This window comes from Ochotona princeps, chromosome 1, assembly GCF_030435755.1.
Source record: "Ochotona princeps isolate mOchPri1 chromosome 1, mOchPri1.hap1, whole genome shotgun sequence".
Lineage (NCBI taxonomy): Eukaryota > Metazoa > Chordata > Mammalia > Lagomorpha > Ochotonidae > Ochotona > Ochotona princeps.
This window is the reverse complement of record NC_080832.1, coordinates 86,623,350-86,638,603: the sequence shown is the minus strand read 5'-3', so window position 1 is coordinate 86,638,603 and position 15,254 is coordinate 86,623,350. Positions and strand designations below refer to the sequence as shown.

Sequence of the window (15,254 nt, the reverse complement as noted above, 5' to 3'; positions counted from 1 at the left end):
ATAACCACAGCTCAAGTTCAGTTGAGATTCCCCCATTGCAAGCATATACCAAACATAGAGTCCAGCATCTTATTGTCCAGTCAAGTTCAACGGCTTCTTAGGTATACCCTCTCTGGTCTGAAGACAGAGCCAGCAGAGTATCATCCCAGTCAATTGAAAGCTCCAACATACCATCAGCAAAAATTTACATCATTATGGAATTAATTGACATAGTAATGAGTAACCAATATGTTAAAAGTAAATGTGAGTTCCTAGCCACCTTCTGTGACCACCTCACCTATACTTCAATTTAGTTTATACACAACATATAACATTCAAAACATAACATGTTATACATAACATATCATCTTAAATTAAGGCAAACATGTGGTATTTAACCTTTTGGGATTGGCTCATTTCCCTTAGCATTATGGTTTCCAGTAATTCAGACTAAAATGCTGAATCTATGATCCACAGTTCTGAATTTAAAAGTGAAAACTTCCAGTTTGTTACAAGCCTTTAGGTCCTTTACAAACATTTCATATGGAAAGATAAGGGAGTACCATAGAACTGAACAAGGAAGAAAAACAGGGTTCCTCACTAAAATGAGCATCCACACAGTGGGAAGATCTTTCCTATGGAAAGAGAGAGCACAGCACTTATAATAAGTGGTACTTCCCTTGCTTTATACCCGTGCTTCCTCACATTTAATTTATTCAGTACATGATTGTTGATCACCTAATGAATGGTACACATTGTTTAAGTCAGAGATGCAAAGATAAGTAAGTCACTGCCCAAGAGGTGTTCAAAGATTAGTGAAAAGATCAGGCCTTAAAAAGAGTCACAGTCCTATGGGAGAGTTACAGTTCAAACAGTCTGGAGATTATGGGCTAACTAAGGAAGAGACATGTAAAACAGCATACAAAGACAACTGAGTTGGGATTCAGAAAGAATTCCAGCTCTCCTACCACACCTCTAAGCTTGGGAAATTCACTTACCCTTTTTGAGCTTCAATGTCCTAATCAGTGAAGTGGAGATAATGGCTCCTATCTCCCAGGGTTATTGTGAGGATTAGGAAACATAATAATGCCTGCCATTTCCTAAGTGGCTCTTATCAGAATAGTCCATTGCTAAGTGCTTTTTATCCTTTTCGGTTTTATCTTCAAAATAACTCTGCAAGGTAAGTCTGATTACTAAAACTGGCTCTAAAGGGAGATTGGATTTCTTGTGTCAAACCACACAACTTGAAAGTGATAGAACTGAGATCTAAACATAAATGTGTTCAGATCTAGATCTCTTGGAGTTGGCATCTTTCCGATATTCAAAGAATCTAGGGAGAGTTCCTGGAAGCTTGTGGTTAGACCTCCCCTTTTTTTTCTTTGTTGTTCAGTATCTCAAATACCGTGAATGTATTTTATAGTCTATCATTTTTTTCTCTTTCTCTAATGTCAACAATTAAAAGTTTGGAACAACTGCCTCTCTTGAGTTACAAAAATAGAAATGAAAGCAAGCTATTCAGGAGAGCAGAATTCCATGCAGCTGGGTGGTAGTCCTCTCGGGAGTAGGGTTCGTACATAGGCATGGCTTCACAAATTTTTGAAAGACATAAATCTAAGTGGAAAGGAATGTTAATTACAACGTGCTTATCTGTACTGCGGAAGAAGCCTATAATATTGATGGGCATTATAGTTAGAGGAGCCTGAATTATTTATATATAACAAATCTTTGGTTTTTATCATCACTATAAGACTTTAGGAAACTCAGTTGTAAATTGAGTCTTTCATGCAAGTCACCTTTTCCCCTTCAAGTACTACCAAGGCCCAATTTTGCTTAACTTCTGAGATCACCCAAAATCAGGCCATGTAAGTCAATATGCTTGGGAAACAGAGTAGGTCTACAAAAAGGGGAAAGGGAAGGATAAACAGAGGAACCTAATCTCAGCAAAGATACAAAAAATTTGTTTAATTAGAGAAGATTTATAGGCATACAAGCTTCCACTTAGGTAGCTAGCATCAACAAAGGCATGAGTATTACAAAAAATATTACACAAGTACATAAAGAAAAATTAAGTTTTTAAGAAAACTAAACCACAGCTACTGGGTTGGAAACTTTCCAGTATTCACTATAATGTTAGCGTTCCAATCAGTGGAGCATGTCTTGTTATAAAGACTCAAAGATGTTTCTGAGTTTATGAACAGAGAAAAGCCTTGCACGGAAAATGAATCAAAGCCCAAATCAGAGACATGAACTCTGTATGGCAGCTCTTATGTGATAATGCTGCCAGGAGCCAAACTGTCATTGCTATGGTGATATCTGGCTTTGCCAAGGTGATAGTTTCAAATTGGAATAATTATCTGGCATGAGGATGTACTTGCAACTAATTTTTCTAGGTAAGAAGAGCATCATGTTTTAGCATCCATATTTTTCATTCACTTCCAAGAAACTATTATATAGAACATTTTCTAATCATTTTTTGTTTTGTAACATTTAGCCTCCTAACTTTTAATTTTCCTTGTATGTTTTTTAGTATTTCCTAGCATTGTAATTCAAAATAAAATCTATCCAGCTCAGAATCAGGTAATGTCTATTCCATCAGAGTATGACTATTAAAACCTCCAGTCAGTTAATGTAAACTCTTTTTATGGGGCATATTTGATACTTGGTTTCCTTCTTCAACATATCTTTTTTTTTTTTTTTTTGTAATAGATATCTTTTTTTCTCTCTCTCTCCCTTTTTTTCTTTCTCTCCTTTCTTTTTAATAAGCAACGTGTAATGGTGTTGACTGGCAAACATGAGGGAATTTTGGTGGAAGGATATGGATTAAGATACCTCTTTCAGAGAACAGTGAGGCCCTTGATTGACATTTTCCAACATGGAAAGCTTTGGCTCTGCCAAGCCCTTGGTGTTCTTATAAGATGACAGATAAATGGAGACTTCACAGGCATCATTAGCTGTCTATATCAGAACAAAGACTAGCATTTGGTAGTAGCTATTTTAGAAGACAATGAGTTTCTTGTCTTTGGAAACCAAATATCTCATGGAGGACAGGGTATTCCAGCATAGGAATTAGCTATCTTCTGAAATCTAGAAAATGGAAAGAAGTAAACAAGGTTGTGGAAATTAGTGATGCAAGAATTTTTAAGTTATCCATGTATATGTAAAAACCTGGAGATTGTCTCACTTGGATATATCTTAGCAAACACCCTATCACTTATCTTATAGCAGCACCATATGATTTCTTCATTGCACGTGTGTTAGTACATTGATTTATTATGTAGTGATATCTGTGTCCTCCATTGGACATTAATTTAGAGCAGGCAGAACTTTCAGATTTTATATTTCATTGTTACACCAATGTGTGGCACAGAAAGGTGATGCCTGTAAATATGTATTAGCTAACAGAATGAAATATTCCAAAGAAACAGCAACAGAATAGCATAGGGCATATAGTGCACCACAGAAGAAAATAACTATGGAGTAAGATGTATTACTATGAAAAAAGAGGCATGATTTGTAAGTTAAAAGCAGTGTTATCATTCTAATTATAGTGATTAAAAAAGGAAAGCATGTATTGTGACACAGTCCATATTTCAAACAGTATCATAAGGCCCACCCGGGGCCTTGTGCTCCATGGAGTATTTCTCACCCCAAGTATGGAATGTAAAACATTCTGTTTCCCATAGTATTCAAAATCTCCCTGCTGAGTCTCTTATGTAAACCCTCTCCACCATAAATCTCCATCAGCTTTCACAAGTCAAATTATGTTTGCCTGGTGTTTCTCTGTAAATCCTGCAAATCTGTTTTTCGTACTCTCCCCAAAATTGATGGGAAGTTAATCACTTTGTAATTGCTTGCTATGTTTCATGTCCTCATCATGAGTAATGTTTCCATGTTCTCATCCTCAATCACCTGATTCTTCAACAGCTAACTCCTAGAGATAAGAACAGCAAGACTTAGAAATGGTAGAATTATCTATAAAAGTAGATTAATAAAAATTGAAGACAGTAGATAAATAATGTATTGCTTATTTATATATATTTATTAAATATGGTAAACTGAAATTTGCATTGGAAAGAATAGGCTTATGTAATATTACAGCACTCAATTCCACAGCTTTTTAAAAGAAAATTACACACTACAGATCTTACCTGAAAGCTTTAATTCTTATTCTAATCAAATGATTGTTTTTTAAAATATTTGGTAATTGAAATACTCAAACCATAAACTTAGACATGAGTATAACTATGTAAACTGTATGAACAGATGATGAGTTATGAAGTAGATGCTTTTAAATGCTGTAAAATCTGGGTAATCACTATGGCATAGGGCATTAACATGCTGCCTGCCACACCAGCATTCCAAATGGGCACTAGCTTGGGTCCCGGCAGATCCATTTCCAATCCAGCTCCCTACTAGAGGATGGCCCAAGTGCCTGAGCACCTGCACCAATCAGGGAGATGTGGAAGAAGATCCTGGCTCCTGGCTTTGGTCTGACCCAACCGCAGCCATTGCAGCCATTTTGGGACTGAATCAGGAGATAGATTATCTTTCTGTTCCTCTCTCTCCCTCTCTCTCCTGTAACTCTGCGTTTCAAATAGATAAAATAATAAATAAATAAATAAATATTGTCAATCATATATAAAGATGAGGGCATACTTGTAGGCTATAACTGAAATACTGAATTTAGTTTTAAAAACTGAGACTGAGGAAGCCATTTTATCCTTTAAAACAGCGTTTGCAACTTCAGTGTAATTATTACCTATTACTTGCTAGTGCTCTTTTAAAGGCTTAAAAATTATACTATCAACATTCTATGCTATCGTTACTTTTATTTATGACCTAATTTGTTAGGTTATAATAAAGTTAGGAGAAAATATTGTAGGAGGGAGAAAAGAACTAATATTAATATGTGTTTCTATGAATTTAGAAGTTTATCATGAACATGATGTTTTGAACACTAATTGTTAAGATTCATAAAAATATGAAAACTCTGGATCATATTTTTCCTTCTGTAAAGCTCAATCATTGTTCACTTGGAAATTACAGTTTTCACTCTTACACATTTAGACACTTTAGAGGACTGAATCAGTCTCAATGGGCTGGCCTGGAATTTTGCTCCCCTTTTAGTACAGGCAGCTAGACTTTAGTGTGAATAGAAATAAACCATTAACAAGTAATATTTCCCAGGATGAATATCGGACTCGGGTGCTTTTATAAGTCAAACTTTTTTAACATTTTTGAAAAAATATTGCAAAAGTTAAAAAAAAATTTTCAGTGATTACAATCTTACACAAGGATGACTCCTACCTTTTTAATACATCCATAAGCAAAGCATCATTTTTAAAAGATCTGTTTATATATTTGTAAGGCAGAGTGACAGAGAGCAGGAAGGACAAAAGACAGAGTATCTTCTATCCACTAGCATACTTCTCAGATGGTCACAACAGCCAGGACTGATTGAAGCAGAACCCAGGAGCCCCACTGTGCCTTCCTCCCATGTGAGTGACAGGGGTCCATGCACTTGAATAATTTTCAGTTGTCTTCCTAGACACACTAGCAGAAAGTGAGCTCAGAACTGGAGCGCCCAACACTCAGACTGTTGAAAGTGGCAGCTTTAACTGTTGTTCCACAACTCTAGCTCCAGGAAATAACAAAAACCAACCCAACAAAGCCATTAGTTGTTGGTAATCATGCAGCTGGTGTTGTGGTGCCGCATATTGAGCTACTGCTTGATATGCTAGCCCCTGATATCAAAGGTGCCAATTCCAGTCCCAACTACTCCACTTCCTATCCAGCTCTCTGCTAGTGCATCAGGAAGGGCAAGTCCAAGATGATACAAGTGCTTGGGTCCCTGTTACCTCTCTGGGAGACTTGGATGAGGTGCCTGGCTTTAGTATGGCTCAGCCCTGGCTGCTGTAGCTGTTTGGGGTGTAAACCAGCAGATAGAGGATCCCCCAACTATCTGTCTCTCTTGTCTCTGTGTGTGTGTATATATGTGCGTGTATATGTCTGTAACTGCCTTTCAAATAAATAAATGATATTTTTAACGGAAAGGTATATTCTGCACATTCAAGAAGTGCTGAATATGAGACATGTATTTGATGCAACTTATTTGCATTTGTGGCATTTTTGGGACCCCCTTAATTTCTGCCAAATTTGTTTTTATTGTTATCGAAGTAAAAAACATTAACTCTATTTTATAATAGATAAATTAGGAATGAGAGCCATCCTATTCTTTTTTGCAGAAGGTCATGCACACAAGGAAGAGGCATATGGAACTGTTTCAGGAATTAAATCAGAAATTTCAAACTTTGGACAGATTTCGGGATATACCAAATACAAGCAGTATGGTGAGTATGCTTTACTTTGTCCGTGCCTGGTGCCATATTCAGTGATACATGGCACAGATATTATCCCTGCCCATCCCAAGTGCTGAAAAGTCTCAGGAGCATAAAACTATCATAAACAGAAAGAAATAATAAGTCTCAAAAATGTACTTTTGGAAGGCTGCTAAAGAGACAGAGTAGGGATGACAGAATCTTTAATTATATTTGCATTTCAAATGTCTTCATTTATAAGCTTTAGTTAAAATTAGTTATGTATCAAAAATATGTTGTCCAATGGCCAATAACATCAGAGTTAAAATTCACTTAATTATATTATCCAAATAGTTAGATAATTTTTTAGCTTGCCATCTGAAAGCCATAAAATGCAATTACTAGTTGGTACCTGAAACTACTCCGGTAGGTTTTTGTTTCTGAGTGACTTTCTCATTTTCATGTTTAATCACAACCTTGCACTTCTCATTCATTCATGCCACTACAATCCTAGCATCTCACTTCATCAAATAAAATATGTTGTAAGATTTCTACATGGAGAACACGGTCACTTTTTTCACAATTTTTTTGTAAGAACACTAACTAGGTCGGGACATTGGGAGTCACTATAGTAGTTGAAAATTTAACAGAATGGTCCAGTCTGGAGTGGATCACCCCACACATGTTTCCAATCCTTGATTTCCTACTCCTCAGTGGATCGTAAAAAACAGTGACTAATGTATATCTTCTTTGATCTTCACAACACTTTCAAAATCAGTTCGTGCGTATAGTATGAGAACTTGAGACTCAGCTATAAGAAGTGAACTGGGACTGCGATCCAACACCAGTTCTTTTCTTCACCTCTCCTTTCCTTAACCCTTGGCTGCTGCTCCCTTTCTTACAGATATATAAAGTTAGGTTTGTGTGTGTGCATGTGTGTTACCTTAATATACATGGTATATGGTCATCTGTTAAACTGAGTAATCCTTCCATATACATCTTATAAATCATATCACCTGATTAACGAAGCTAGTTTGTAAAGAACTAAAGGACAGGAATCTACATATCTATGACTTCCATTCCTCTTAGAACAAGTTCAATGCTTACCATAGTAAGCTATTGGTAAATGGCTATTAAATTGCATGGCTATGGCAATTCAGTTAAACAAAGGACATAAGGAATACTGCGCAGTTTAACTCTTAAGTGATCTTTAAGTAGTTTATGCACCTATCAATCTGTTTTCCTCTGCAAAGCAAGAATGATGTGTTGTTATCTTCAGTACAATGGTAGCATGCAGAAGGTACCTCATACATAATGAGTGCTTATTTCCCATCCACTCCTTCAAATATTAAGCCATCAATTTTTAGCTATGAGGCAAGTGAGAATTACACTATTGAGATTAGCCCTAAACACATTAACTACTCATTTCAGAATATTGAAAGCTAACATTGAAATAAATTAAAGAAATGTCATTTGTCTGGGAAAAAAAGGGAGGAAGGGGTTATGTTTACAAATCTGAACGGCTTACGCAAGCGATGCAGCTGGCTAACTGCTATAATATGATTGTAATTTCCCCTTGCTGTTCAGTCTGGGTATTAAATCATTAATAGCACAAATATCTGTATCTCAGTTTCCTGACAACCAAAATAGTCCACTAATTACACCACATCCCTGCAGCACCATGCTTTTCCTACAAGAGGTTTATAAATATTTACCATTTCAGAGGCTAGGAATGGAGAGGATAGAGTTATCATTGTGCCTGACTATTATCCTAAATATCTGAGAACAGAAAATGTATGAGTTCTTTATTCAGTTTTGATTAATAATCAGCATGTGAGTGAGTTTATTATCCTTAATTCAGGCACATAATTCATTGTGGCACATTGCTAATGAAAAATTGCATAATTGGATGGAGAAAGATATTTTTTAAACCTCAAGTAAATTGTTTTTTTCCTTTCTTTTTCCCATGCTGCTTACACCTGCCTAGCACTGCAAATGTTGGCAATTATGCAGAGTAATAGAATTTGGAGAATCAAAGCGAAACCAAAAGACCATTTAGTCCAGTTCCCTACTTCTAGGCAGGAAAATGTTTGAATCTTACTGCAAAGAAAAGGCACTCTTGAATGATATCCAGAGAAGAAACTCTTACTTTGAGTGTGTCTTACAAATCAACAGTCAAGATCTCTTTGCCCCAAGTAGCTTCCCTAAATTCTTGATCTTTTGGAACAGATGCATTCCCTTTTGTTTGTCCTTAACAAACCATAAATTGAAAGAAGGAAAGAAAAAGTGAAGGAAGAACAGGGGAAAAAAGTGAAGGAGTATGAGAAAAGGATGGAAGGATGGACGGAGGAAGGGAGGATTTATCTGCAAATAGACAACCTGCTCCTAGCTTTGGAAGCTATGGGAGACACTAGGCAGGCCTGCCTACCTTTGGGAGGCTCCTACATTAATTAGCATTTAGCTACTGATGAAATTTAAGATCAAATTAGGATTGTTGGAAGCTTTGTGCATGTTGGCTTATATATAGTTTATAGTTATTAGGCCTTAACACACATGCTTCAGTTAAACTACATGTATTCTTTTCTCTATTTGAACTTAAATAAGCCAAAAGCTTCATAAGCTCAGGAACTTACATTAATTCTGGGTTTTCTTCCATAAGATTCAAACCTGCATTGAAGCCTTTCATGGCACATACTGCTCTCACTGTCAAATTCAACCTTTGCCATGGGCTCTTCCACAGCTTGTCATTCAGTTTGAAGCACTGAGAACACTGGGTGTTTCCCTTTCAGTCTGTAGGCCGTCTTCATGTCACTCCCAACCCACAGGAGATGAGTGACTTGTGAGCACCATTCCCTGTCGCAGGCTCGCTCCTCGCTCTGCAGATCCTGTTCCCTCTCTGATTACTGGACCCAGAAGTTCTTCACTATTAAAGAGGCAAGGGGCCTCTCTCTGAACAAAAGGGTGTTCACATACTTGCAAACAATGGTCAGAACCACCGTTCAGCTGAGAATGATGTAGAGCAGCGCAGAAGAGGAAGAAGAAATCCATCTTACAAATCAACTTATGACTCACTTTGAGACTCTCTTGGAAATTCAACAGCTGCTATAATGAAAAATAGTACTCTTTAGAATCAATTCAAGATGTTATACTAAAGCTAAAAACTGACCACTTAAAATTGTGTATTTATTTTTATTTTGTTTGCTGGACTGTGACAAAATGACAGATGTGAATACAGAGCGTGATTTTCTGTTCACTGACTCATTTCTCAAATACCTAAAATAGCTGGTCACACTCATATGAAGTAAAGGGATGGAAATTTGGGTTTACATGCATTCAACTTTAAATCGTAGGTTCCCAAATGGACCAAGCTGTCTCTTCATAGTTTGACACTTTATCCTTTTATAGTAGCTAATATATTTTGCCCAGAGCAGGTGATAAATAAAAATTGGTTGGAAGGAGATAAAGAGGGAAAAGTGGTAAAGGAGAAATGGAGGAAGTAGGAATTATAGGACTATAAATCTCATGAATTTAGCATACTTACTAACAACATAATTAATCTCCTGCAATATCTAAAAAATTAACTTTTTATTATGTGGTTATCTATAGGTATTTTTTGGAGTAAAGCTAATATTATTAGAAATGTGTGTTGGGCCCGGCAGCATGGCCTAGCAGCTTAAGTCCTAACCTTGAACGCGCCAGGATCCCGTATGGGCACCAGTTCTAATCCTGGTAGCTCCGCTTCCCATCCAGCTCCCTGCTTGTAGCCTGGGAAAGCAGTCGAGGACAGCCCATGCTTTGGGATCCTACACCCGTGTGGGAGACCTGGAGGAAGTTCCTGGCTCCTGGCTGCGGATCGGCACAGCACTGGCTGTTGCAGCCACTTGGGGAGTGAATCTTTGGATGGAAGATCTTCCCCTCTATCTCTCCTTCTCTCTGTATATCTGATTTTGTAATAAAAATAAATAAATCTTTAAAAAAAAAAGAAATGTGTAATAGATTAAAGATTTTACAAATTTAATATTTAGTTATGGTAACTATTTCTATAAATTGTTGCTTTCTCTTACTTATACCTGGAGGTGATGTTTATTACACTGAGTGGATCCCAGATAACAAGTTAATGATAACTATATTGATCCATTTGGTAATGTAATCAATTGAGGGCTAGAGTTGGAGTGGGAGGAAGGACCCAATTAGTAACTACCTGTTGTTCCCATTAAATATAATGTTCCATAGTGAAAAATGAAGATTAGAACATTGGACTCCTAAAACTATTTTAATAATTTTAAAAACAGAAGTTAATAGGTAATAGATATTTAAAGGTAGTTATTGAAGAGGAAAATTCCTATAAATCTTGAGGTATTTTGTTATTATAAAATTGAAAGAAAAACCATAAGAACAAAATTAAATTGCTTCTCATGAATAGTTTTGATTTTAGTAGATCTCTGTATTGAACTGAAACCTGGACTAGGAAAAGCTGATGACTTTTACTTGGCATTTCCTCTTGTGACAATGAGTGAATTCCATTCTATGTATTTCAGGGGCCATCAGGTTGTGCACATGGCTGTTTTAGTATGTTTGTTTTCCAAGGAATTTTCAGTTTTCATCAATGATACTAAACTTAGTCTATCCCATTTAAATTCTCTCATTTTAGAGAAATCTTTAAACAACATGTTTAAAATATAATAAGTTGGCAGCTCTGAGTGAAATTGTAATTAGGAAAACCAAAATCTTAAATAATAATGACACGTGTACCATAAAACATAGCGGACATTTTGAAAGGCTCGCTTGGATTGCCAGGTACATTTTTCACAATACCATGTTCCTTGAAGGAAAAAATTATTTTTTGCTAAATTAGTGAGCTACCCACTCAACCATGCAGAAAATGGTGGGAGATACAGAGAAAAAAAACGTAGATTGAAAACTAAGAAAATATAGCCGCATTTAAATATGCTAATCAGGGTAAATTTCTTTTTTAAAATTTATTGTACTTTATCTATTTGAGAGACAGAGAGAGAGAGAGAAATTGAAATAGAGAAAAATCTTCCATCTGATGATTCACTCTCCAGTGCCTTCAGTATTGGGGGTTGAACAAAGCCAAAGCCAGGAGCTGGAAACGCAGTCCTGATGTCCCACATCCATAGTGAGCTCCAATAACTTGAGCCACTGCCCCCCTCAGCATCCACAGCACCTGGAAGCTGGGACAGAAGTGGCATGAGGAGTAAAGCTGCAGTACTGGCCACGTGGTTCCCAAGTGGTAACATAATGGTTAGACAAAGCAACTGTCATGAAAAGGATTCATTTCTTGAGAAAAACTGTACAAAGATAATGAGTTAATTTTACTGACGGACTATTGGTTTGGGTTAGTACTTTTATTATTAAATAATATGCCCCATTAAATATTCTCGAACTTATCCCACAGAAAATTGTCACAACACTAGTGTTTTCTTTATTTAATCTTAGCAATGATTTTTCTGACCATATAGCCATACTGAAAGTTTGTAAGATTTCCACAACAAAATAATCATCTACTTTGCCTTTTCACAATATTATTCACTTTCTTTAATTCCTGAAGAGTGTTGGATGAGTTAGACATGGTGTTCATCAGCTTGTTCAGTGGAAAGAAAACTGATATCAAAATGATTTCCTGCAGCTGGCCACAATTACAAATCATCTCTGAGTCACATAAACTAGATTAAGGTTACAAACGTGCGCTCTGCCTGGGCGCTTCAAGCAGCACCACTCACCCATGAATAAGTGACTGTCTTTCTGTTCAACAGGAAAACCCAGCACCAAACAAGAATCCATGGGACACTTTCAAAAACCCCAGTGACTACCAACACTACACCACAGTCAATGTCTTAGATACAGAGGCAAAGGATACTTTGGAACTGAGGCCAGCGGAGTGGGAGAAATGCCTCAATTTGCCTCTGGATGTGCAGGAGGGCGACTTTCAAACAGAAGTTTAGCAAGACCGAACTAGACCAAGGTGGAAACTGATTTCTTGCACTGACCCTTGGGACTTTGGAAGCCTGCCGATGCTGTCTGGACGGTGTGATTATCCTGTCAGGATTTTCACGTGCCAAATGTCAGTGGTGTTTTTGCGTGGTAACTTCTCACCGGTGAGACTAGTGGTGAGATGAACAGGTGTACAGTTCTGACCATCCTGTGTTGTAAGTAACTGTGGAATGGATTTGTAAGGTAATCTTTATAGATAAACCTCAAGCAACGATTCATGTTGTAACGGCTTCATATGGTTTAGTTTTCAAAAAACTTCACCATGAAGCACAATGTACATATTTATGCAGTTTTTAAAGTTTATAACAGTCTGTTTGGCCATTACTACACTTTTTACTTTATAATATAAAAAGCAAAGTTTTTGTCATTAAATGAATGTTTGTTGAGCTACATTCTTCATTGCTTTAAATGCAATAAAGTAATAATCTCACTTTTATATGAATAATATATTTCACATCTTTATTATTGCAGTTTTCTCAAGAAAGCTCTGAGTAGCTTTCTCTGCTGCAGCTGTGTATAAAATATTTAAAATGTTGTATGGTGTAAATAAACTTTTGTCTACATACCAGTTTTTTAGTGCATTTTATTTTGGATTTGTTGAATGGAAATGTACATATTTATAAAGTGTTTTTCAACACAGATACTGAAACTATATCCACAGTTTTAATAGCATACCGTTATTTCTCCTTTGAAGCTGATCATTTCTTGTATGTAATAATAGGTTTGTACACTGCTTCCGTATTTCTCCTGAAACACCATTTGGAACAACGTACCACGGAAATGGGGCTTGTCAAAAAAAAATTGCTTACCATTACACTCTTACATGAATATTATGTTTCTTCTATCTTATGACAAAAAGACAACTAGTGAAAAAGAGTTAACATACAGAAAATAATACAGGGAAAATGTTTTTTTTAAGTAGTGCAGTTCACTTCATGTTTCACAAAAGGAAACGACTCAAAATAACAGTTCTTCATAGCTTCAAACATGAGCCTATTGAGGATGTTTTTAAAGATCGTGTCTATACTCTGGTTTGAAAGCATAAAGCCTGTGGCAGATCGACTGCCCAGATGGCTCCTCATGACCTCCCCTGCGCAGCAGCCACCCTGTGCTGGCTCTAGCTCCCTCTGACGCACAGCACGCAGACACGCTGGGAAGATTTCAGCGGTGCGATGGCCGTTCCAAAGATCTGACCTCATGTTTTCAAGTTTGACGCAGATAAGGGGAGTGGAAGAAAGACTGGGATCATCAGAATTCCACTTCTGCATGAGCGTCTGTGGGCTTTCCAACAGAGTGACTCGGTCCCTGTTTCCCGTGACCGTGGGGACCCAGAACTCAGGCCATGACGGAGAGACAATGGTGCTTCAACCACACAAGTGCACCTCTAAGCTAGGGCCTTAAAACCACACAGCTCCAACCGAACGCCTGTCGTATATGGATAGAATCTCAACTTCAGGATGTGAAAAGTATATTTTTAATCAGATTTTTAAAAGTGATATCATTATACAAAAAAAAGTGTAACATAAGTGAGGACTGATTTTTCAATACAATAAACTTCATGCTAATTATAATCTCATTGTATAGCCTATTGAGTTTATAAGATGTATTTTTTGTAAGAACAAGCAGTGAGCATCTCTCATATACATATATACACCCATACACATGTGTTTATGTATGCATTTATATGCATACATCCATAATTCTGTTTCAACTCAGTACCCTACAGCTATGAATGTAAAAAATGTATGTAGGAAGCCATTCCAAATTTTATGACCTTCATGTTGAAAAAATCCTACACATATGTTTAAAAATACATACATTCAATATATTAGGTTAATATTTCTTCTAATTATTCACTGCCCTAAAATAAAACATTTCATTCTTTAGTTTAATGCTCTTTTAAGACTAGTAAGGTTAGATTAATATATGGAAACTTACTGGAAATTGCCCATCTAAACATGTTATGCTGAATGTTTTTCATTACTCCAAGAAGGATGCCAACTTGAGGCAGTAGCAATGAAGAGAGTCCTTTTTTTTTTCTTTTTTTTTTTTTCATCTATTAAAAAATGAGAGCAAACTGGTAATTACTTGGGGGAAAATGCTCTCTTTTCTCTGTCGTTCTCTCCCTTCTCTCTCCCCTTCTCTTTCGCTCTTGCTGTTCTGCTGATGCCTCTACTTCTGCCTCTCCCAATATCTGTCATGTTCTGCCAAAGCTGAGTTACACCTGTCCCTTTACACAGGGAACATGTCCTCCAACCACAGACAGATCCTTCCTGGATCACTGTATTCCACAGCCTCCAGTCTTCCTGTGCCCTTGGACTATATGTTCTTCCTCTTCCTCCATTTCTAACTTTTACTTATGCTGCTAGCTACAAATTGTATTTCATCCTCATGAATTTTTTCAGGTTTTCCAAACTAGAAATAATTTCTCCTGTGAACTCTTACGGCACTGCTTCTGTACCTCTATTAAGACTTTTCAGACCTTATACTGGTTATTCATATGCATTTCTGATATCCTCTGGTGGGCTGTAAGTGCCTGGAGGACAGGGTTCATGTCTGGTCCATTTTGTACTACATAAGGCACTCAGCACAATGCTGTTCACACAATAAATGTTTGTTGAATTATTTGTGGACTTCATTTCAGTATGTTTACAGTCACCTATATCAAATCACACACTCAAAAATGCTTAATGAGCAACTATTATGCATTTGTTCTTCTATTAAGCAGTTGCAATATTCACAAGTTTTCAAATTTAAGTAGAACACAACTGATAGGAAATATACATACATACCACAAACCCATATATTATCTGTTTTCACCCATGAGATTAGCACACAAGTCAGACATTAATATTCTAAAGAAATGGAGGCTCAGAAAAGGTAAAATGACCCACCTAAGGTAATCCTAAGTAAAATATATGCCCCAAATTTGGTGCTAATGGC

The 15,254-nt window shown here is 36.7% G+C and overlaps 1 protein-coding gene across 2 annotated transcripts in view; it reads left to right on the top strand.

The window, feature by feature from the left end:
• Positions 1-12,876, top strand: part of ADGRB3 (adhesion G protein-coupled receptor B3) — a 726,224-nt gene extending 713,348 nt beyond the window's left edge. For both annotated transcript variants that reach the window (XM_004580472.4, XM_004580473.3), the window contains 2 exons: positions 6,225-6,329; positions 12,074-12,876. In XM_004580472.4, coding sequence (XP_004580529.2) covers positions 6,225-6,329; positions 12,074-12,262 — 294 coding nt within the window. In that variant the 3' untranslated portion in view covers positions 12,263-12,876. The remainder of the gene's footprint in view (positions 1-6,224; positions 6,330-12,073) is intronic.
• The last annotated feature ends 2,378 nt before the right edge of the window (positions 12,877-15,254 follow it).